This window comes from Mauremys mutica, chromosome 2 (assembly GCF_020497125.1).
Source record: "Mauremys mutica isolate MM-2020 ecotype Southern chromosome 2, ASM2049712v1, whole genome shotgun sequence".
Classification (NCBI taxonomy): Eukaryota; Metazoa; Chordata; order Testudines; family Geoemydidae; genus Mauremys; species Mauremys mutica.
The window spans coordinates 141899945-141922241 of record NC_059073.1 but is presented as its reverse complement, the minus strand read 5'-3'; the positions used below and the strand labels follow the sequence as shown (position 1 = coordinate 141922241).

Sequence of the window (22297 nt, the reverse complement as noted above, 5' to 3'; positions counted from 1 at the left end):
GGAACAGCCTTGTTCTCTCCCTGCCCTCCTTTGCCTTCTTTCCTTTCATGCAATTCACAAGAGATTAAGGAGAAGGAAGTGTGGAGCTTGGCCTCAAATCTCCAGACATAAGAGCTAGATAGGGCTGGAGAATGTAAGCAAGGGGGTCGGGGGGGGGGAAATCAGATCTCTCCTAACCAAAAAGCTAAGGTGACCAGCTCAAGGCAGATGTCAAAGAGTGTATGAGGAACTACCCGCAGAGTCCAAAGTCAACAGTTCCAGTGCTGCAGAGGCTCCAACAGCAGCAAAGTAGAATAGCAATGCTGACAGCCATCCCTGCTTCCTACAAGTTTCTGAATAGCCATTTAAATCTGTTGCTGACTGGGGAAGTTATAAGCAGCAGGGTGGCTCTGGATCCCTTTGCGGACCAAAAAAAAAAAAAAAAAGCCATAATTCAACAATCTATATGCTGTTCACATCTGGAAAGCTCTTTTTGCCATAAAATACAGAAACTATCACCCTTTATTTCCCACGGGCAAATATTTTTCAAGTCCTAATATAAGAAAGCTCTCACTGATCTAGTTAAATTGCTAATAAGAACATTGTGCAAAACCTATTGATCTTGTGTTGTCAGTTTCAGGAAGTCATGGCTACCTTTACAGACCTAGTCACTGATGTATAACTCATCTCTAAAGAGAAATCCATTGATCTTCACCATCTTTCATGCACTTCGGAAATTTTAATGTAGCTAAAGAAAAGTTGAAGAGAATATTACAAGTGAGGCAGCTGACAGAGTGAGACGGACACTTATTACACTAGACTGGATCTTTGGGGCAAACGATAGCAAGCACTGAAGTTTCCACTCAAAATTCCAGTAACTGTGTCATGTTAAAGAATTAAGCAGCCAATCCTTTCCTTGCATCCCTGAACCAGGAGATGCAACTGGCGGGCAAATCACAGTGTATGTACATGGACTGGTTTCCTTGATCTCCTGTTATCACCTGCACTCACTGTGTCTAGCACCTTTCATCCAAGAAGCTCTACTCTCTTCCCAAAGCCAAGTTCATCCCTTATGCAAGTCCGTTAAGCCTTACAATATGTCTGAGGTAGGTATATGCTGTTTACAGACCAGATAATTAATACGTAGATTTAAGAAGGGTACAGAGGGTGGCAGAGTAGGAAATAGAAATGCAGAGCTCTGGTTGCTAGTCTTCTGCTACCATGAAAGAACCTCCCCTCCATCTCAGCTTCATCTGTCTTGTCATAACCATATGCTTCAGAAATAGAACAAGGGACAGCATACTAAGAGTTTATTCTTGCAAGGGGCGGAGAACACTGCAGTCAACGGGAGTTGAGGGCATTCAGCACCTTGGCAAGCTGAACTGCCAGAGTCTCCATCACAATGGGCTAGAATGGCCTGATTATACATAGGGAATAAACATAAGCTCTGCAACAGCAAGAGTTCAGCAGAACAGGTCAGTCATCTGCCTGGAGAATACAGCTGATCTGGTGCTGCAGGCTTAGAAAATGAAACACTGAGCCAGACAGAAAGAAATAAGTTGCCACTTATTGGCATGAAGGTAGCACTGGCAACATCCCCATCAAGAAGATTCTGTGAACAAACCAGCGTGTCTGTCCCCCCATCACTGTCCCTATTTGAGATTTTCTACCAACAGAAAATACTGGATTCAGCATTTGAGTTCTTGCTGTGTCATGCCTGGCCTTTGTTATGTGGGAAAGCTCAGTGCAGTTTTATGTCTATAACAACGAATGGGTTAGCAGAAGTTAAGCACCTCGCTATGTATTTCACTCACAAAATATTGTCACTGAAGGATTCTGGGACCAGATCCTTAAGTTACCAGATTCCGCCAGTGATCGAAGCCACTCCAGCATCGATATGAACCTGGAAAGAAGCAGGCAGTGAAGAGGAGCATTTTCATCTTGCCAAGGTGCTGAATGCCCTCAACTCCCATTGACTGCGATGTACTCAGCACCTTGCAAGAACAAATCCTTCTTGGTACGTGGCGACTGACGGAACCAGGATCAGTTAGTGACACTTTCCCCAGCTCGAGGCCAGATTAGCAGTGGTAAAAGTTGCTACCATCTAATGGCCAACCATCATGAACTATATTAGAGTGGTCTCAGACCAATTCCTAGTTGCAGAATGTCGTCACAATAAACAGCACCATTGTAAAAGACTAACTGGCACCTCTGTTGGCAGTTTCAGAGAAGCCAAGTATTAAGTGAGCAATAGAGACCAAAATGACCTCTCCGGTCAGGGCTGAGACACGGCTGCTGCCGTCTATCTTGAAAGTAAACTGGGCCTGTCAGTCTCTTACGGAGATCAAATAAACCAGCACTTTTCATCAGTTCTAAATCCCTTTAAGAATTTTAAAAGGGAAGACACAGGGACAATCCGAATAAGGAGAAGTAACCCTAGTCCTTCAGGGCTTTCGACTGTATCAAAAAAAGCACCAATTTTGCGATGTATCGAGTTGTGGTATCACCAGATCCTTTAGATGCAATCGTAGCTCTCTAATTCAGACTTGTGAGCCTTTAGTGATCTATATAAAAGTCAGGGGCGCCTCAATGAACAATCTGGGGGTTCAGAATTGCTTAAGTGTTCGAGTGTGGGTCTCAGGTTACATTTTTCCTCCCCTACCCTCACAGCCAGTCTCAGCTTCTCTATTCTGTTCGCCATATGCCCCCACCTGTCCAACTGAGGGGGTGCATATGCACCCAAGCAGAGAGAGCACAATGCAAAAGCTGAGCTAAAGGAATTTTATCCTTCTTTTGCTTTAGTGTTACAACATGTGGCACCAACATAGCTCCTGATACTTTCAAATCACTTCACATTCATTAGTGAAGATTCTCAAAACCCTCGTGAGGCAGATACGTACTATACCCATTATACAGGTGGATACTAGAGGCACAAAGAAGTCAAGTTAGAGTTGGCTCGCTACATGCTATTCTGATGGGTGTTTTATAAAGCATATAGATAGCTAAACAACAAGGTCAGTGATGAAGAATTCAACACTTAAAACCCACTTAAACACCAAAAGTCACCACACTCCCACCAAGAATAGAACCCAGGAATCCTGACCAGGAGCAGCAGAAATTTCCTAAAAGTGGGAGGAGACACCAGTGCCTGAACCATGGCCCTGCCCCTTCTTCCAGAGGTCACGCCCCCTTCCTCCTGAGGCCCCCCGCTCCCTCACCCTTACAGCCAGTAAAATGTGGCCTATGCCCTCCCACTTTTAAAAGTGATGGCGCCATGACCCCCTGCCTCCTCCCGTTCTGGCGCTCCTCCATCCACTATACATTTCTCCCTCTGTTTCCTGCATTTAATTTTTAACACCTCCTCCCCTATCCCTTTAGAAATAAAATTTATTGGTTTGTGCATGCTCAGTAGAAGTATCTGAACACTGCAATGGAAAATTTCATCTGTATGACCCACTGTGCAAGTATGCCTCACAGCAGAGCTGCTAAAAGGGGAGAGGGATAGCTCAGTGGTTTGAGCATTGGCCTGCTAAACCCAGGGTTGTAAGTTCAATCCTTGAGGGGGCCATTTAGGGATCTGGAGCAAAAATTAGTCTGGGGATTGATCCTGCTTTGAGCAGGGGGTTGGACTAGATGATCTCCTGAGGTCCCTTCCTACCCTGATATTCTATGAAATGTGCTTCTACCATTCAGTCCCGCAGCTGCCACTATAGTTAAAAGGGGATGGTATTTTTCCACCAAGATGTAGGATGTGAACCACAAAGAAAGCTGTAAATCATGAATCAGTAAGATTGTGCAGCCCTAAAGACTATGCCTCTAAATGGCACAGTCTTGCCCTTCTCACACATGCTAGCTGAATGTATTACTGGCCCCTGAGACTCTTGAAAAATCCCTGGATCTCATGTACAACAGAAAAAAAATGTTAGATTTGTTTGGTGCACTTATGTAAAATTGCAGTTGAAGGAAAATGTGATTCAACAGGATGCTTGTAAAACAGGCACTAGGCTTTGATCTCACTCACATTAAAGTCTTTCCTCACTTCAACTAAGAAGACATCCACATCCAATTTTATACCAAGTAAAAGAATGAGTTTATAAACAGCAAGGGAGAACAAGAGCCTTGAACTGTACTGTAGGGGCTGAGAACTTTCATCGTATTCATCTAATAACAAACACCCACTGACAGTTATTTTTTAATCAAATCCTTTGTTGGTAAAGATGGTCAACAGGATTGAGCTCCTATTTATCCATACAGCAGGTACAGCAAAATTAACATCAGTGTAAATTTCCCTAATTGTTGCATTTCATTATGATCTGGAGGGAATCAAAAGGATCCTATCCCCTATCTTTGAGACCCAGAATCTAAAGTCTTACAAAATCTAATACACAGGGAAATGTTTTCACAGAATGTGTTTCCATTTCAGTGAAAACTTTCACATTTAAACATTCCCTTGTACCAACGGAAAGAGAAACATAACAGCTAGTGTGTTGTGCCAGCGAACCAGGAGCAGAAAGTGAAACTAACTCTTGTTTCCATTATCAACGCAGACTGAAGTGTAAAACACCATGTAGGTAGGGAAAAAATGCTGAAATGCTACATTTTAATAATGTACAACTTTAACTTAAAATTAGCAAAAAGAGAAAAGGTTTAAGAATCATACGGGGCTTCTATTCTTTTCAAAGCTAATTTTTTTCTGTGAAACAGAGCAAACTCTGATGAATTATTATTATTCTTGGCAAGGCTACAAATATAACAGAAAATGGGTAACATAGTCTCTTCCATATAACCATGCTCAAACATGATACGCAGGGTTCAACAAAAAGACCTGCACATATATTACAGCATCCACACAAGCTACACTCAGTTGCTATTATTTCTATTGCTATCATGCGTCAAGTGTACCAGGCACTTTCCAAAACAATGAGGAAGACAACCCTGCTCTTAATCAGCTTTACCAGGTCAGACCCCACGGGGTCTTTCAGGGAGCTTACTGCACAGGTCTGCTGCACAGGTCTGCTCACAGGGACCTCATTGCATAAGCAAGGCCTTGGAAAATACATTAGAGATAATCTTGCCAAGCACCCAATTTAGGTAGTCACATTCTGACAACCTCATTCTCTCCCTGTTAAGTTTCAAAATATTATTTGCTTCCCATCCTAAATTGCTGTGTATTGTTGCACAGCTGCCACCTTTAACATCAGAGGTGGCTGCAGTAATTCTTTGTCTTTCGCATTTTGTTTGCTGGTTTGGGTTATTTTGGGATGAGCGATGCCTCATAATTCCCAGACTTCTATTGGGAGGATTGCATCTCAAGGTATCCACTCATATATAACTGGAGGAGCCCTTTTGGAAAACTCATTGTATGAAAAAACAGCTTTGTTAGCTGTAGATAACAAGAGAGATTACACTATAACACCCCTTTGACCTTCTTAAAGAAGAACATATCCCATAGCTAAGACAAACTCAGCTTGTGTGGCTGACAGAGAATGTTTTCATCTCAGTTAAGCAATACGAATGTCTTCAAGCTTTCAAGGAAGCATTCCAACTCCTACGAAAGTATTGCAGGATAAGTGAGCTTGGCAGAATTCTTTAATGATTTCAGTGGAGAATCAGTTTATTTTAAGCCTTTTTCTATTTTTACTGATTTACATTTTTACAGTTGTGCAAAATTATGGGGTTTAAGGCTTTTGTATTTTTACCTATTGAAATTTTCACAGTTTGGGAAAATTGTGGGGGAGTCAGGCAATAGCTGGGGGAAATCAGACACTTATTTAACAAGAATACATACTTAGATTCATTAAAGCTTTGTAACAGTTAAATCACAAACAGTCATCACATGTCAATAAATACACAGTAAATATCCTTAAATGAAACTGTAATAAGTTCTCAAGCAGCATTCTTACTTGGCCTAGCTGTACATTTTGATAAAGATTGATTACAATATTTTTCAAATCAGTTTGTGTGTATGTTGAAATTGATGTTTATCAACATTTACCAATAAAAATTTAATCCTTCCAAACCTTTGTACGAGAGTTCTATAAATTCCCTTGCTGCAAAATAAATTGCAACTGAAACAAATGCAATTACCTAGCTGATGAGGGGTTAATCCTCTTTTGTTTAATATAGAAAATGAAAATGTTATTACCATTGAACAAATGGAAGTCAGTAATTTTTGAGAGGATACAACTTCATATAAGCTAGTAGGTAGTCAGCACCTTGGACCTAAATCAAGGCAAGTTTTTAGCAACCCCATTCAATAAAGGGTCATTTTCTCCTTTAAGTTTCATCTCTATAATTATGCAAGAATGGTACAGGTAATTAGAACCAAAGATATATATTAAAACTCATGTGAGGTATTAGAGGAACATTGCTGCAATTGTAGAAATGCAAGCTGTCAAAAGAAGAAAGAGGAGTATGTAAAATCCTATGTTTACTTAAACATAGAAATGTCATAATTTTAGCTTCTTTATTTTAAGTAGTTCAAACATTCCACTGCAGTGTAGGAAGGACAAGCACAGTAACACTGCCCTAAGGAACAGACCTCTAGGCTGAGCAAGATGCAAAAATTAACCTAATAGCATGAGAAAGTAAAGAGTAAATACAATTTTTCAGTTCTCATTTTCAATGTCCCTAACACGATTAATTGCAAGGACAAAGATGTATTTTTAAATATGATTTTTATCTTGACAGCACAACCCTTTTCAGAGTTACTTTACAAGAGTTACTTTACAAGACAACTTGATGGTGAGTTTTCCCCCTTAAAACATCTAGATGTGTTCTTGTTTGAGAAATAACAAAAACAGTGTATTACAATTCTTAGCACTTTAAATGTTCTCATTAGGTTGCTGAAATCATAAATTCTGTGTAATCCAACAGACCATACTTTTTTTTCCTCAGGGGTGGCATATTATAGCTACATTGTGAGCTCCTCCACCCAGGGACTTTGTTGTTTTGGGTAGGTCTGTAAAATGCTGTGTACACTTGGGGCAGTATATAAAGAATATAATATCCACATTACTATAATAATCAGACCTCCTGGAACAGAAACCAGTTGCACTCCAAAAAAGGAGCAATATGCCTATCAGGAAAAGTAGATATGTCTATAAATGTATAGAAAAAAGAACCACAGATAGGTCTTGTTTACTCAGGACTTACTTTCAAAGCTCTCAAAGCCCAGCTCTGGGTTACAAATAAATGGCAAATTCGCTTGGTACTGAGATGTGTGCTGTAACAGATTATAGACACCATACAGCCTAGTGCACTCCTGCTTCTTGTTTTGAGAGATTTTGTCTGCCTGCCAGGTACACATGGCTCCTAGCACCTTTTAGAAAGGTGACAAATAAGCCTACAGCTCTGGTGGGAGACCAGAACCAAAAAGCTTCTGTTTATACCAAAACACATGTAGCCCACACAGCTCTTGCAAGGGGATGGAACTGCCATCAGGCCAACCATCCGCTGTAACCCCGATTCCTCAGGGAGGGCTAGAAATATCTTTGTTCCGGTTCATGCTGATTATCCCATCAACAGTGCAACCCACGCGCATCCTACACCCCAGCCTCGCACGGCCCCCCAAGCCGATGAAGCATACATCACTACATTGCATCCCTAATTCCTTATACCTCCCCAACCTTTGCACCCCTCTCTGTAAGACCCATCCCCTGCGTAGCTTATTACACTCTTCTGCAGCCCACCCGTGAGCAGCGTCTCCTTTGCACCCCATAAGCACCCCAACTGCAGTTCCCCCTGACCATCTTCCGCACCCCACCGCCGCTGCATTCCCCCCCACCCCGGCCCCTTTGCAAGCACCAGCCCAAAGCACTGGGTGCCTTGCCTCTGTGCAGCTCTAGCCCCGCCCCGTTACCTTCTCCTCGGGTTCCTGGGCCCCGTCGGGCTCCCGGCCGAGCCTCTGCCTCAGCTCACTCATCTTGGCCCGAGGCCGCGGCGCCTTGCGCTCCGCTGTCCGCACCCGCAGATGCTCCCGGTGCAACAGCTCCGAGCGCTGCAGCGCGAGACCAGGCAGCAGCAGCGCGAGCGCGAGCGCCCCCGGGCTTCCATGGGAGGGGGGGGGCGGAAAAGAGGGGGGAGAGGGGTCGAGCCAATAGCAGGCGCAGGAGCGGAAAGGTGGGCGTGGCCACCCATCTTTCTCCGCCAGCCTCATTCTCAATGTGGAAGCCCTCTCTCGCGTGCGCCCCGCCCATGTGTACCCGGATGTGGGCAGCTCTCCTGCCGAGGCCGCCATGATTGGTGTACGCAGTGGCGTACAGGATGCAGTAACCCATGGGATGCCCACACCAGACGAGACCAATGGAGGCATGGGGGGGGGGGGCTGGCAGGCGGTGGTGCGGTGTAGAGCTGCTGGAATAGGGGTGTTGTGGCACCCACTTGGCTTGAAGTGGTTTCCATCATGTAACAGCGTTTACAATTTGCTTCTCACGCTTCCCACTATACAAATTGTAGCAAAGAATCCTGTGGCACCTTATAGACTAACAGACGTTTTGCAGCATGAGCTTTCGTGGGTGAATACCCACTTCTTCAGATGCAAGTGGTGGAAATTTCCAGGGGCAGGTTTATATATGCAGGCAAGAAGCAAGCTAGAGATAACGAGGTTAGTTCAATCAGGGAGGATGAGGCCCTGTTCTAGCAGTTGAGTGAAAACCAAGAGAGGAGAAACTGGTTCTGTAGTTGGCAAGCCATTCACAGTCTTTGTTTAATCCTGAGCTGATGGTGTCAAATTTGCAGATTAACTGGAGCTCAGCAGTTTCTCTTTGAAGTCTGATCCTGAAGTTTTTTTGCTGCAGGATGGCCACCTTAAGATCTGCTATTGTGTGGCCAGGGAGGTTGAAGTGTTCTCCTACAGGTTTTTGTATATTGCCATTCCTAATATCTGATTTGTGTCCATTTATCCTTTTCCTTAGAGACTGTCCAGTTTGGCCGATGTACATAGCAGAGGGGCATTGCTGGCATATGATGGCATATATTACATTGGTGGACGTGCAGGTGAATGAACCGGTGATGGTGTGGCTGATCTGGTTAGGTCCTGTGATGGTGTCGCTGGTGTAGATATGTGGGCAGAGTTGGCATCGAGGTTTGTTGCATGGATTGGTTCCTGAGCTAGAGTTACTATGGTGCAGGGTGCAGTTACTGGTGAGAATATGCTTCAGGTTGGCAGGTTGTCTGTGGGCGAGGACTGGCCTGCCACCCAAGGCCTGTGAAAGTGTGGGATCATTCTCCAAGATGGGTTGTAGATCCCTGATGATGCGCTGGAGGGGTTTTAGCTGGGGACTGTATGTGATGGCCAGTGGAGTCCTGTTGGTTTCTTTCTTGGGTTTGTCTTGCAGTAGGAGGCTTCTGGGTACACGTCTGGCTCTGTTGATCTGTCTCCTTATTTCCTGACACCATCAGCTCAGGATTAAACAAAGACTGTGAATGGCTTGCCAACTACAGAACCAGTTTCTCCTCTCTTGGTTTTCACTCAACTGCTAGAACAGGGCCTCATCCTCCCTGATTGAACTAACCTCGTTATCTCTAGCTTGCTTCTTGCTTGCATATATAAACCTGCCCCTGGAAATTTCCACCACTTGCATCTGAAGAAGTGGGTATTCACCCACGAAAGCTCATGCTGCAAAACGTCTGTTAGTCTATAAGGTGCCACAGGATTCTTTGCTGCTTTTACAGATCCAGACTAACACGGCTATCCCTCTGATACTATACAAATTGTTCCAGTGCCGCTGCTGCAGTGTGCTGCGTCCTTGGCCCCCTCCCCAGGAAAGGGATGTCACCACCAGCCAAAGACTCCCCCTCTGCACTCCCCCCAGTCACTAATTCCATGCAGAACAGACACGGGGGGGGGGGGAGGGGAGGGCTGGAGTTACAGGTGCATCCTAGCCTGCATAAACTACATGGCGCTGAGTGTATGTGCTCAGGCAGGGCTGGACCCTGCAGAGAGACACAAAGGCCAGTGTTTGGGGTGTGAGGACAAAGAGAGTCCCAGGTCAGAAGGGACCAGTGTGATCATCAAGTCTGGCTTCCTGTATAGCACACGCCAGAAACCTTCTCCACAATAATTCCTAAAGCAGATCTTTCAGAAAAACATCCAACCTTGATTTAAAAATTGTCAGTGATGGAGAATCCACCACTACCCTTGGTAAATGTTTCCAATGGTTAATTAGAATCATAGAATCTCAGGGTTGGAAGGGACCTCAGGAGGTAATCTAGTCCAACCCCCTCCTCAAAGCAGGACCAATCCCCAACTAAATCATCCCAGCCAGGGCTTTGTCAAGCCTGACCTTAAAAACCTCTAAGGAAGGAGATTCCACCACCTTCCTAGGTAACCCATTCCAGTGCTTCACCACCCTCCTAGTGAAAAAGTTTTTCCTAATATCCAACCTAAACCTCCCCCACTGCAACTTGAGACCATTACTCCTTGTTCTGTCATCTTCTACCACTGAGAACAGTCTAGATCCATAATCTTTGGAACCCCCTTTCAGGTAGTTGAAAGCAGCTATCAAATCCCCCCTCATTCTTCTCTTCTGCAGGCTAAACAATCTCAGTTCCCTCAGCCTCTCCTCATAAGTCATGTGCTCCAGCCCCCTAATCATTTTTGTTGCCCTCCGCTGGACTGTCTCCAATTTATCCACATCCTTCTTGTAGTGTGGGGCCCAAAACTGGACACAGTACTCCAAATGAGGCCTCACCAGTGCTGAATAGAGGGGAATGATCACATCCCTCGATCTGCTGGAAATGCCCCTACTTATACAGCCCAAAATGCCATTAGCCTTCTTGGCAACAAGGGCACACTGTTGACTCATATTCAGCTTTTTGTCCACCGTAACCCCTAGGTCCTTTTCTGCAGAACTGCTGCCCAGCCATTCGGTCCCTAGTCTGTAGCAGTGCATGGGATTCTTCCGTCCTAAGTGCAGGACTCTGCACTTGTCCTTGTTGAATCTCATCAGATTTCTTTTGGCCCAACCCTCTAATTTGTCTAGGTCCCTCTGTATCCTATCCCTACCCTCCAGCGTATCAACCACTCCTCCCAGTTTAGTGTCATCTGCAAACTTGCTAAGGGTGCAGTCCACACCATCCTCCAGATCGTTAATGAAAATATTGAACAAAACCGGCCCCAGCACCGACCCTTGGGGCACTCCACTTGATACTGGCTGCCAACTAGACATGGAACCATTGATCACTACCAGTTGAGCCCGACCATCTAGCCAGTTTTCTATCCACCTTACCGTCCATTCATCCAGCCCATACTTCTTTAACTTGCTGGCAAGAATACTGTGGGAGACTGTATCAAAAGCTTTGCTAAAGTCCAGAAATAGCACATCCACTGCTTTCCCCTCATCCACAGAGCCGGTTATCTCATCATAGAAGACAATTAGGTTAGTCAGGCATGACTTGCCCTTGGTGAATCCATGCTGACTGTTCCTGATCACTTTCCCCTCCTTTAAGTGGTTCAGAATTGATTCCTTGAGGACCTGTTCCATGATTTTTCCAGGGACTGAGGTGAGACTGACTGGCCTGTAGTTCCCTGGATCTTCCTTCTTCCCTTTTTTAAAGATGGGCACTACATTAGCTTTTTTCCAGTCATCTGGGACCTCCCCCGATCGCCATGATTTTCAAAGATAATGGCCAATGGCTCTGCAATCTCATCGGCCAACTCCTTTAGCACCCTCGGATGCAGCGCATCCTGCCCCATGGACTTGTGCTCGTCCAGCTTTTCTAAATAGTCCCGAACTACTTCTTTCTCCACAGAGAGCTGGTCACCTCCTCCCCATACCGTGCTGCAAAGTGCAGCTGTCTGGGAGCTGACCTTGTCTGTGAAGACAGAGGCAAAAAAAAAAAAAATTACGCTCCCTGTTTAAAATGTACACCTTATTTCCAGTCTGAATTTGTCTAGCTTCAACTTCCAGCCATTGGATCTTATTAGACATTTCTCTACTAGAACTAAGAGCCCATTATCAAATATTTGTTCCCCATGTAAGGACTTATAGATTGTAATCAAGTCACCCCTTTATTGTTAAATAGATTGGGCTCTTTGAGTCAAACACTATAAGGCATGTTTTCTAATCCTGTAATCATTCCCATGGCTTTTCTCTGAATGCTTTCCAGTTTTTCAACATCCTTCTTGAACCGTGGACACCAGAACTGGACACAGTATTCCAGCAATGGTTGCACCAGTGCCGAATAGAGGTAAAATAACCTGAGTTGTTCAGCAGCCAATGAACAACAGATTGGTGGGGAATGAGGACTCTGGAGTTTTAGAACTTGGAAAATGTTAAAGGTTTTGCAATTTCAAAGACAAGTGGCAGGTGATGGTGCATTGGAGCTGTCGCTGATACTGACATTGTAATGCAGTTACTAACCTGTGTATCAAGGGTCTCTACTGGTGAGGCTAGGCTGTACGTTACAGGCCTTTAACTGGTTGCAAGTAAGGAACAATGTTTAACTCAGGGGGGCTTATGCTTTTGTAGGAAGTGGCTCTGAGCTCAGTGATATTTTGAGTGACCACAGAGTGCAGCATCATGAAAACCAGAAAGTTCCTGGATGGCTACAAATTGATTACATCACCTCAAAAAACACCACAATCAATGCAAGTTGGCAAACTCAACAGCTTGACCAATCCATCCCATCTAGCAGCCCAGAACTGCCATGGGGCCTTCTGCTCATCACAACTCCGCACTGCCACAAAACCTTCAGGACTCCAGCATTCCTGCTCCAACATACCAGCCTGCTATTGCAAACCCTGCTTTCCCATTCATTTCCACCAAACCACCTGGGGTCCCAAGCTTCCACTTATCAGCCCCTATGCAAAGAGGGGTGCACGAGTGCACAACTGCCCCGGAACCATCGGGGCCCCAACCTTCCATTCGGCAGCCCCCCCCCCCCCACATTTGCAGCAGACCCTACAGTCCTGATGTAGGGGGTGCCACCCAGCAGCACCCCCTGCTCCATTCCTTTCAGCGGCTCCAAGGCCTATAGGCCCCTAAATGTTCCACCCAGAAGCGACCCCCCCCCCCCAAACGCCATGGGAAATTCAAGGCCCCCACATTCCACCCAGCTACTGCTGTGGAACATTTGGGGCCCCAACATTCCATCTAGCCCCTCCCATGGGGCCCCAACATTTCATCCAAAACTGCCACGGAATCTTCGGGGCCTCCGCATTCCATCGAGCAGCCCCCACCCTCTTCTCACCTCCCCCCGACCACTGGGGCCCCATGGCGCTATCAGACAGAGGGAGCCGGGTCGGGATGGGGCACCAGGAGAGAAGCTGGGAGGAGCTGAGGGCACTACGGCGGGCGCCAATGTTGAGGAGAACAGCGATTGGCAGGTACGTATGGACAACGAGAGCCATGTGTTGATTGGTCGTCGTACAGTAAATGGTGGGCGTGGCTCCTATTGTTACGCGTTAGGTGATAAGCAAGCTGAGGGCAATGTTATCTACCTAGTGATTGGCCGAGCACGGTCATGAGGGCGGGATTTCTGACGCGTCCATCATTAGCGGGTGTGCTCACAAAGGGGCGGGTCTACCGGTATTACGGGGACGCTAATTGGTGAGCAAGCGGCTTGTAGGCGCGGCTTCCGGCGCCGACCTGTGCATGATTGGTGTAGCTCGAAGTGTGGGCGGGGCCAGGCCAGAGGCGTTATAAGAGCCGCCGTTTGGCGCGCAGTGGAGTCAGTCGAGGGGGTCTCTGTGTGCGGGGCAGCGCGGCGCTGGGTTTCGTGGCCTCTCCCCCGCTGACAGGATGTTCGAGGCGCGGCTGGTGCAGGGCTCGGTGCTGAAGCGGGTGCTGGAGGCGCTCAAGGACCTGATCACCGAGGCCTGCTGGGACCTGGGCTCGGGCGGCATCAGCCTGCAGAGCATGGACTCCTCGCACGTCTCGCTGGTGCAGCTCACGCTGCGCTCCGAGGGCTTCGACACCTACCGCTGCGACCGCAACATCGCCATGGGGGTCAACCTGGCCAGGTAGCGGGGCCGCGGCGGGGGAGGAGGCTCCGTTCCCTCAGCCGCGGGGACCGGGGGCGCGGGGGGGGGTGACAGGCTGGCGCGCGAGAGCGAAGTTCTCCGGGGGGGGGGCGGGCAGGAGAGAGGGTGTCTAGCGCGCGCTGGCCTCTGGCGGAGCTGACGTCATTTCGGCGCCAGTCGCACAATGCCCCGGCGCGCTGGCGGGAAAGCTGCACGTGGGGGAGGGGCCTGGGGGCCCCGAGTGCCATGGCCTGGCCTGGCCAGGGCGCGCTGGAGCGAAGGCGTCCGCCCAGCTCCCGTCACTACGTTGCGCCCTGTATTGGCCCGGGGCGTCGGGGTCGGGAGGCAAGTTGAGCAGCACCCAGAGCTGTCCCTCGGCCCTGCGAGTGTCTCAGTCACTGTGGCAGGCGCTGATGTTGACGTTAATACGCTGGAGCCAGCGGCATGAAATTGACGTGTGAAGCAGCCCCCCAGATTTCTTGCAAATATCACTTCGGTGCAGTATAACTGACCTAGTAATCAATGCTCTTGTTTTTTCTAGTATGTCCAAAATACTGAAGTGTGCTGGCAATGAAGACATAATCACCCTCAGAGCAGAGGACAATGCAGATACCCTGGCTCTAGTATTTGAGGCACCAAGTAAATAACTTGATTCCAAATTATTTTAATATTAAGATACAAATTATTCTTTAATTCAGTTATGAAGCAGAATTGGGAGTGAAATGTTGTAATTCTGCATTTCAGAACAGCTAATCAGTGCCTTGGCTTGCTTTGCTGTTCCAGAAAGACATGCATCTCTTTGAACCATCAATCACTATTTAACTTTATACTTTGAGTAGACTTCAGTGGATATTTATGTAAAGAATAACTGTGGCATTGGGGATAGTTGCAAAGTTGACACCAAGAAAAAACCTAATAAGTTTTTTTTGAATTTTTTAATCAAATTAAGACTATGCTGAGGAAATGTTATGGGACAGAACTTAACCACCCTAGCTTTAATAATGTGTTAGAACAGTTCTGGTCAAATATATCTTCTTTGATTGTTTTTTAGATCAGGAGAAGGTCTCTGATTATGAGATGAAGCTAATGGATTTAGATGTGGAACAACTTGGAATTCCTGTAAGTAATTTTGTCTCCACTGCTGACCTAAATTAGATTATTGGGTTTTACAAATAAGCCAATAACTTGAATGTTTAGCTATCATAAAATGTTTTGTAACTAGCTTCCTGGTAGGAAATGTAATAAACCTAAACTTTATTTCAAGGCAGACTGTTTCAAGTGACAGAGTACAAAAGTTTGTTCTGGTACTGTTAGAAACTATATCTGTTGTCCTCTCACAGGAACAAGAATACAGCTGTGTAGTGAAAATGCCTTCTGGTGAATTTGCACGGATCTGCAGAGATCTCAGCCATATTGGAGATGCTGTTGTCATCTCTTGTGCAAAAGATGGTGTAAAATTTTCTGCTAATGGAGAGCTGGGAAATGGAAACATCAAGCTGTCACAGACCAGTAATGTGGATAAAGAGGAAGAAGCTGTAAGTTTGATGGTGCTCTGCAAATTTTCCAAAATATTGGGACTTGAGTCTCACTAGTGTTGGGGTAGGTGCAACTTTCTGAAACATTTGTGGAATATTGACTCAAAAGTCCAGTCTACCTGGCTCAGTTTAGAAAACTGACAAGCTACAAAATTTGGGGTCTTTCCTGTCTCCTAATACAGGGCTGAGTAATACATGGATATCAGGAAAATGGGAGGTGGGTGGGGAAAACATTACTAGTGTTTCAGCTGGCATCTGCTCTGTTGTGGTAGACAATTGCTGTCACTGGGGCTGCAACGAATAGTTAAGTGCCCAGAAGTTCCTCCTTGTGCTGTGCTACATTTATGGGCTATTAGGACATGAAATCTCTGTTTAAGAAAGTAAGAGTGCAGAAATGACACATACTTAATGGGGCTCTGATGATGATTGTCCTTGCTTTTAAGAGCATTGTAGTCTTAATTCATGATTGTTTTTGATTTCTTCCTGTTAGGTTACAATAGAGATGAATGAGCCAGTCCAGCTCACTTTTGCTTTGAGGTACTTGAATTTTTTTACCAAAGCCACACCACTGTCACCTACAGTTACACTTAGTATGTCTGCAGATGTTCCATTAGGTAAGTAATGCTGCTTTAAGTTCTTCAAAACAAGGTTGTATAGTTACACCACTTCTAAGATGCATTGTAAGGTCTCAATACAGGTATAAATGACACTTTGTTGGAAGTGATCTGAGGAACTGACTTGCTTTTTTCTCCCTCAGTTGTGGAGTACAAGATTGCAGATATGGGACACTTAAAATATTATCTTGCCCCAAAGATTGAGGATCAGCAGGATGGTTCTTAAAATGCAGTAGGATCAAGGGAAGAGCCTCTGAGTCTTGGGAGATGAAAACTGCTTTTCTGCGGATGAAGAAAGTGTCCAGTCAGAAGCCTCAAATAATGCTGTTCATGTTTGTAGATATTTTCTGTAAATATTTTTCAACTTACTTTGTTTTTGTACCTACTTTGAAAAACATTTGTATCTTCACTGTTCTAGACCATGTGTCTAGTTACACATTCTTTTTCAGATGCTGTTTTTAGAACAAGCTTTTCCTCCCTTTGGAAGTTGCTAGTGATAAAGGGTGCAATATTGAAACAGTAAGTTACAATAAAAGAATCGCGGTAGGGCTCTACTTGTGAAACCTCAGTGGAGTGAGGTTACTAATGGCTTCATAAATGACTAATGTAAACATAATTCAGCTTTTACAATGTCTTTTTTTCAGAAGGGGAACTGTAATATAATTGAAATGTGAAAATGGTAATAAAACTTTTGAATAATGTTCTTTATCCTGCATAACTATGAATACATTAACAGTCTGAAAGTACTGCCAAGATTTATTTTGGTTTAAATTAAAAAATGTAGACTGCAGGAGGCACTTACACATCATTATATGTAATAAAATACCAGCAGCTTTCCAACTTTTTATGACTAGAGCTTTTTGGTTGGCAATTACATGACTAACACTAAACTATAAATACTGTTGTCTAGCTAATTTCACTTTGCAGTTGAAACTAAACATTCCTCCTTTTGGCTGTAAGTGGAAGACAAGTGACAAAAATGGATGTGACCCATGTCACTTTCACAACTTGTATGTGGAATCTTCTTGTTTTTGCACCAGGTTGTTGATGTAAAAGGGAGGTCTGAGTACAGTGATCTCATTCACACACATTGCAGTATAACCACAGCTGCAGAAGCAGTTTGTGTAAACTAAGGCAACTTTGCATAGCTATGATCACATTGATTTAAGACAGTTGACATCAATTTTGATTAAGTTGATTCCTTAAAGTTTACATGAGTGGCAGTAAAGTAATTAAACTAATATGAGAGGGGTAGCCATGTTAGTCTGGATCTGTAAAAGCAGCAAAGAGTCCTGTGGCACCTTATAGATTAACAGACATTTTGGAGCATGAGCTTTCGTGGAAGTGGGTATGCATCCAACGAAGTGGGTGGAGCTCATGCTCCAAAACATCTGTTAGTCTATAAGGTGCCACAGGACTCTTTGCTGCCATTTAAACTAGTGCACTTTCAATTTCCAGACTTGTCCATGTTCACAAACTTGAAATTTTCTAGTTGCAGCTCTACTAAATTATCTAAACATTCATGAAATAGTGGGGTTAGGACCAATGACAAGTTCAAAAATAGTTTAGTAGAAACTTGTATACAAAACAAATACAGCCCAGCAATTTAATTTTACTACTGATTTCAAAATGTCCCTTAACAAAATGATTGCAGTAATGCCATTTTGAGTTAGACATTAGCATACCAGTAACTTCCCATTCTCCTTCAGCTTGTTACAAAGATGATGTATTATTGGTGTGTGGTTTTTTTTTTAATTTACAATAAACTGGATTAACCTATTTCAGACACCATTTAAATTAAAAGTATTACTCAAATTCTCAGTAGGTCTAGTGTATTACTAGCTACGTAACCTGCATTGACAGAGAACTGTCAGGGGGAATTAATTCCCTTACTGTGACCAACCGTTTTCCCAGCTGCAAGAGAATATTAGGTTAGCGCAGGCATTATTCACTCTAAGGTTTCACATGACAGTAATACATTTTAACATTTTTACAAGGTCTCTATAAATCTATATAACTAAAGTATTGTATGTAAAGTAAATAAGGTTTTTTAAAATGTTTAAGAAGCTTCATTTAAAATGCAGAGCCACCAGGACCTGGGCAGTGTGAGTTCCACTGAAAATCAGCTCCTTTGGCACACATAGGCCCCTGGGTTAGCACTTTACAATGTAAAGTGCTTTGGGAGTTAGGATGCTAAAGAGTTAAGTATTATTGTGAGTTAAACTACCCCACAGGCCCATCCCTAGAGAAATTTGGCAAGAACTTTTAATGGGTATGGAGGGGGTCATATATTTCTTCATGAACATTAGAACAGGTGTTTTTTGGTCTGTTAGCCACTGTTCTAAATATAATTCAGCTACCATGATATGCTCAAAGCATGCTTGTGTACAGTAGTCAAACTTAGCTGGAAGCTGTGTGAAACCTCCAAACATCTTCAGTTGTGTTAGTTACAAAATGACTGAACTACCGGGTAGCTACCTCTTGAAAGAATGATGTAGCAGGAGAGAGTCACAAGGTGGCAGCAGTAGGCTAAAATCAACACTACTGTACTTTGCTACCTCAAACTCAGGGGCGGCTCCAGGCCCCAGCTCGCCAAGCACATCCTTGGGGCGGCATGCTGTGGGGGGGCGCTCTGCCGGGAGGGCGGCAGGTGGCTCCGGTGGACCTCCCACAGGTGTGCCTGCGGAGGGTCCGCTGGTCCCGCGGCTTCGGTGGAGCATCCGCAGGCATGCCTGCGGGAGGTCCACCGGAGCTGCGGGACCAGCGGACCCTCCGCAGGCACGTCTGCAGGAGGTCCACCGGAGCCGCGGGACCGGCAACCGGCAGAGCGCCCCCCGCGGCGTGCCGCCGTGCTTGGGGCGGCAAAATTGCTAGAGCCGCCCCTGCTCAAACTATAACTGGTTTGAGGATATTTCTGCAGAAATTCCCATGCAGAGCTGCTGTCAGTCCATATCACTGTAGGAACATGAGAGGACTTTTCAAGACCTGTAAACCTGTTTCTTTAATTGATTAAATACCTCTCTAAGCATTGAGAGTACTTCCTGTGCTCGACCAAACAGCCTGGCAGAGGGGGACGACAGTTCCATGTCACACAGGGTATGATAATCTTACTAGTTGGTCACCATCTTGCATATTCTGCCACCCACAGTGGTTCGCAACAAATTTTTTTTGGTGGTCTCAAGAGTGTGGCCACCAACTCTTGACACTTTCCTATGATAACTAGGAGAAAGAAATATGCACATACTCACATCCAAATCATTGTAATTTATGTAGGGGGGTTTTTTTTTTGGTTGGTTGGGGTTTTTTTGGTTGTTTTTGGCAGACTCCATAATAAAAGTAATGCTGTGAAAAGAGATACTTGCATGTTTTTTAATATCACTTTTCTCAGTAAGCCCCAGGACAAAATAAGGCCTGGATGAGGGGGCAGCAGGGGTGATCGGGGATGGGGAAGGCAGTGGGAACCTGAGATGATAGTTGGGGTGAGCCCCACTGCCATGCAGCCAGAGCCAGGGGTCAGCACCCAGGGCCAGCACATGCCACTGCTTGGCTAGAGCCCAGAGTTGGGGACTGGGCCTGCATGGCCATGGGTCAGTGCCTGCTGCCATGCAGCCAGAGCTGGCCTCACTGCTCCACAGCTAGAGCCAGGGATTGGCACGTGGGGCCAGCTTCCACTTCTAGGGATCAGTGTCCACTGCCATGTAGCTGGGACTGGGGGTCAGCCCTGGGTCCTGGAGCCACGTGGCTGGAGCTGATGGTCAATACCTGTCACGGCCAGAGGTCAGCATCCAGGGCTGGCTCCTGCTGCTGGAGCCCATGACCAGAGCTGGGGAACAGTGCCCACCGCTAAGCGTCTGGAGGTGGGGGCCAGAGCCACATGGCCAGAGCTGGAGTTCAGCACCTGCTGCTGCGCAGCCAGAGCCAGGGGTTGGCACCTGAAGCCCCACAGCCAGGCTCCTGAAGTCCCACTGCTGGAGCCTGCCACCCAACCACCCCAGGGCTGATGCTCAAGCCTTCCCGTCCCCCCTTTCCCCTCCCCTAGATGGGTTAAGAATTCACCTTGCTCCTGCAGCATTGTGCCCCACCGGTCTCCAGAGCTGGTGCAGGGTGGTGGCACATCTAGGAGTGACAGGGAGGGACGGGAAGGTGCCGATGCTTTGCCCCCCTTCCCATCACCGCCCAAGCGGCTGTCGTGGCTGGACAAAAAGCCCCTGGTGGCTGCATGCAGCCACGATGGCCACATTCGAAAAACATTGCACTAGAGAAACACCCCTTTGCAGTCTTTTAATCTGAAGGTGCATGTCTCCACCTTGCATGAGCGACTCCTGGCTGCTGTTGGCATCCCTTTGTGGAGTTGCTAGTCTCTTCCACATGTTATATTGTCAGTCGATTGTTAGACATGGTTTAGAGACCTTGGGTCAAGTGGTACTGCCTGAATGCTTGTCGTTGTCAGAGCCAAAAGCTGAAACTGGTCTAAGTACCGAGTCAGTAAAGAATCCAATGTCAGTGCCCCTCTTTTTCTCCTGTTATAGCATCTTTTCAGGTCTGTTTTAAATGCCCAGTCAGCTGCTCTCACTGTACAGAGGTGCAAGGAGATTCAGAAATGTGATGTTGGACTATGGAGCTGAGATCAGCTTTGGACGACTGTCAAGTGCAGGAATGGGTCTACACTTCCATGGTGGTCATCTTTAATCACGTTTCATCAGTGTATGCGAAGCAGGGCTAGCAGTTGTAGACTTGAGCTTCCCTCTCTGGCGCAACCCCCAGCCATGCAGCTGAGGCTGGTTGAACTTTGTGATATTTTTCCCCTTTCCAGTTAATGAAAGGAGCATTAGTGAGAGAAATAATAAGACAATCGTCATAGGAACATTTTAGTCAAACCCCTTGGTAGTTTAATAGAGCAGAAAATAGGTGACTCTATCTCAGGCACAACTGCTATTTTTAGCAAGAGCGTTAACCTTAGTATCCTAGCCAAATATCAACCTGAGTCATTATGTTTTGTCTTGTTTCAGTCGGGTATGTTCGCTTCCCTTATGGCCACCACTAAGCATTGAAAAGTTATGAGTCAGTCCCCCCAAAATGATGAGACGCTCAAAATCATGAGCTGCTTTTTATAAATAATAAATGTTGGGATTTTTTTATTTGCCATCTGGCATTTCAGCTTTTAGGGGTCATACATTCATAGAATCATAGAATATCAGGGTTGGAAAGGACCTCAGGAGGTCATCTAGTTCAACCCTCTGTTCAAAGCAGGACCAACCCCAACTAAATCATCCCAGCCAGGGCTTTGTCAAGCATGACCTTAAAAAACCTCTAAGGAAGGAGATTCCACCACCTCCCTAGCTAACCCATTCCAGTGCTTCACCACCCTCCTAGTGAAGTTTTTCCTAATATCCAACCTAAACCTCCCCCACTCCCTCCCCAATCCAACATTTATCTCCACCAAGAGCTAGCTTACTTAAAAAAACAAACACCCACTCCCCCCCCCGACACACACACACACACACACAATTGTACAACTCCCAATGCTTCATAAAAACACAAAACTTGCAATAAAGTTACAGGTGCTGGTGACACTGCAATTCCTGTGTTAAATGTGTGAAGTCACGCTGTGTAGTTATACAGCTATTGTGCCTCATCCTAAACATATCTGTGATTTGGGATGGTTGAAGGAATCTCTGGATCTAGCCCTTTTATTATTATTGTTTGTATCACTAGCACCTAGAAGCCCTAGTGGTGGTTGGTTTGTCTGTTTGTTTAAGTAAGCTTCTTGCTCTTGCTGGGGATAAAAGTTGGAATGTGTGAACCCTAAAAGCTGAAACGCCAGATGGCAAATACAAAGGTCCCCACGTTTCTTATTTATAAAAAGCAGCTCATGATTTTGACCGCTTCAATTTTTTTTGGTGTGTGGGGGGGTCTATGCGTTGTACAAACCTGTATCATGTATGTACAACCCTTTGGGTTGAAAAGTGCTGTATCAATGCAAGTTATTTGATACACTTTGTAAATAACTAAGAGTGGCCCTTTGAATTTATTGACCAATTTTGAAAGCTTCTGCAGGCAGCATATCTGGGATTTTACAATCTTGAGACACAAATTGTGAGTAAGATCTCCATTCAAAAAATGAATGAGATATTTATAAATGCCTCATGAAAGGACACTGCAGAATCCTTAATTGTAAGAGCAAGATGCTTGACAAAAAAAAC

General features: G+C 45.4%; 2 protein-coding genes across 3 annotated transcripts in view; one reads left to right on the top strand and one right to left on the bottom strand.

The window, feature by feature from the left end:
• Positions 1 to 8038, bottom strand: part of CDS2 (CDP-diacylglycerol synthase 2) — a 50129-nt gene extending 42091 nt beyond the window's left edge. For both annotated transcript variants that reach the window (XM_045004960.1, XM_045004961.1), the window contains exon 1: positions 7841 to 8038. In XM_045004960.1, the coding sequence (XP_044860895.1) occupies positions 7841 to 7903 (63 nt within the window). In that variant the 5' untranslated portion in view covers positions 7904 to 8038. The remainder of the gene's footprint in view (positions 1 to 7840) is intronic.
• A 5603-nt stretch (positions 8039 to 13641) lies between these two features.
• PCNA (proliferating cell nuclear antigen) lies at positions 13642 to 16934 on the top strand. Its single transcript, XM_045007672.1, has 6 exons — positions 13642 to 13945; positions 14487 to 14584; positions 14997 to 15064; positions 15286 to 15480; positions 15971 to 16094; positions 16238 to 16934. Exons 1-6 carry the CDS (start codon positions 13725 to 13727, stop codon positions 16318 to 16320), a joined length of 789 nt encoding a protein of 262 aa, XP_044863607.1. The 5' UTR covers positions 13642 to 13724; the 3' UTR covers positions 16321 to 16934.
• The last annotated feature ends 5363 nt before the right edge of the window (positions 16935 to 22297 follow it).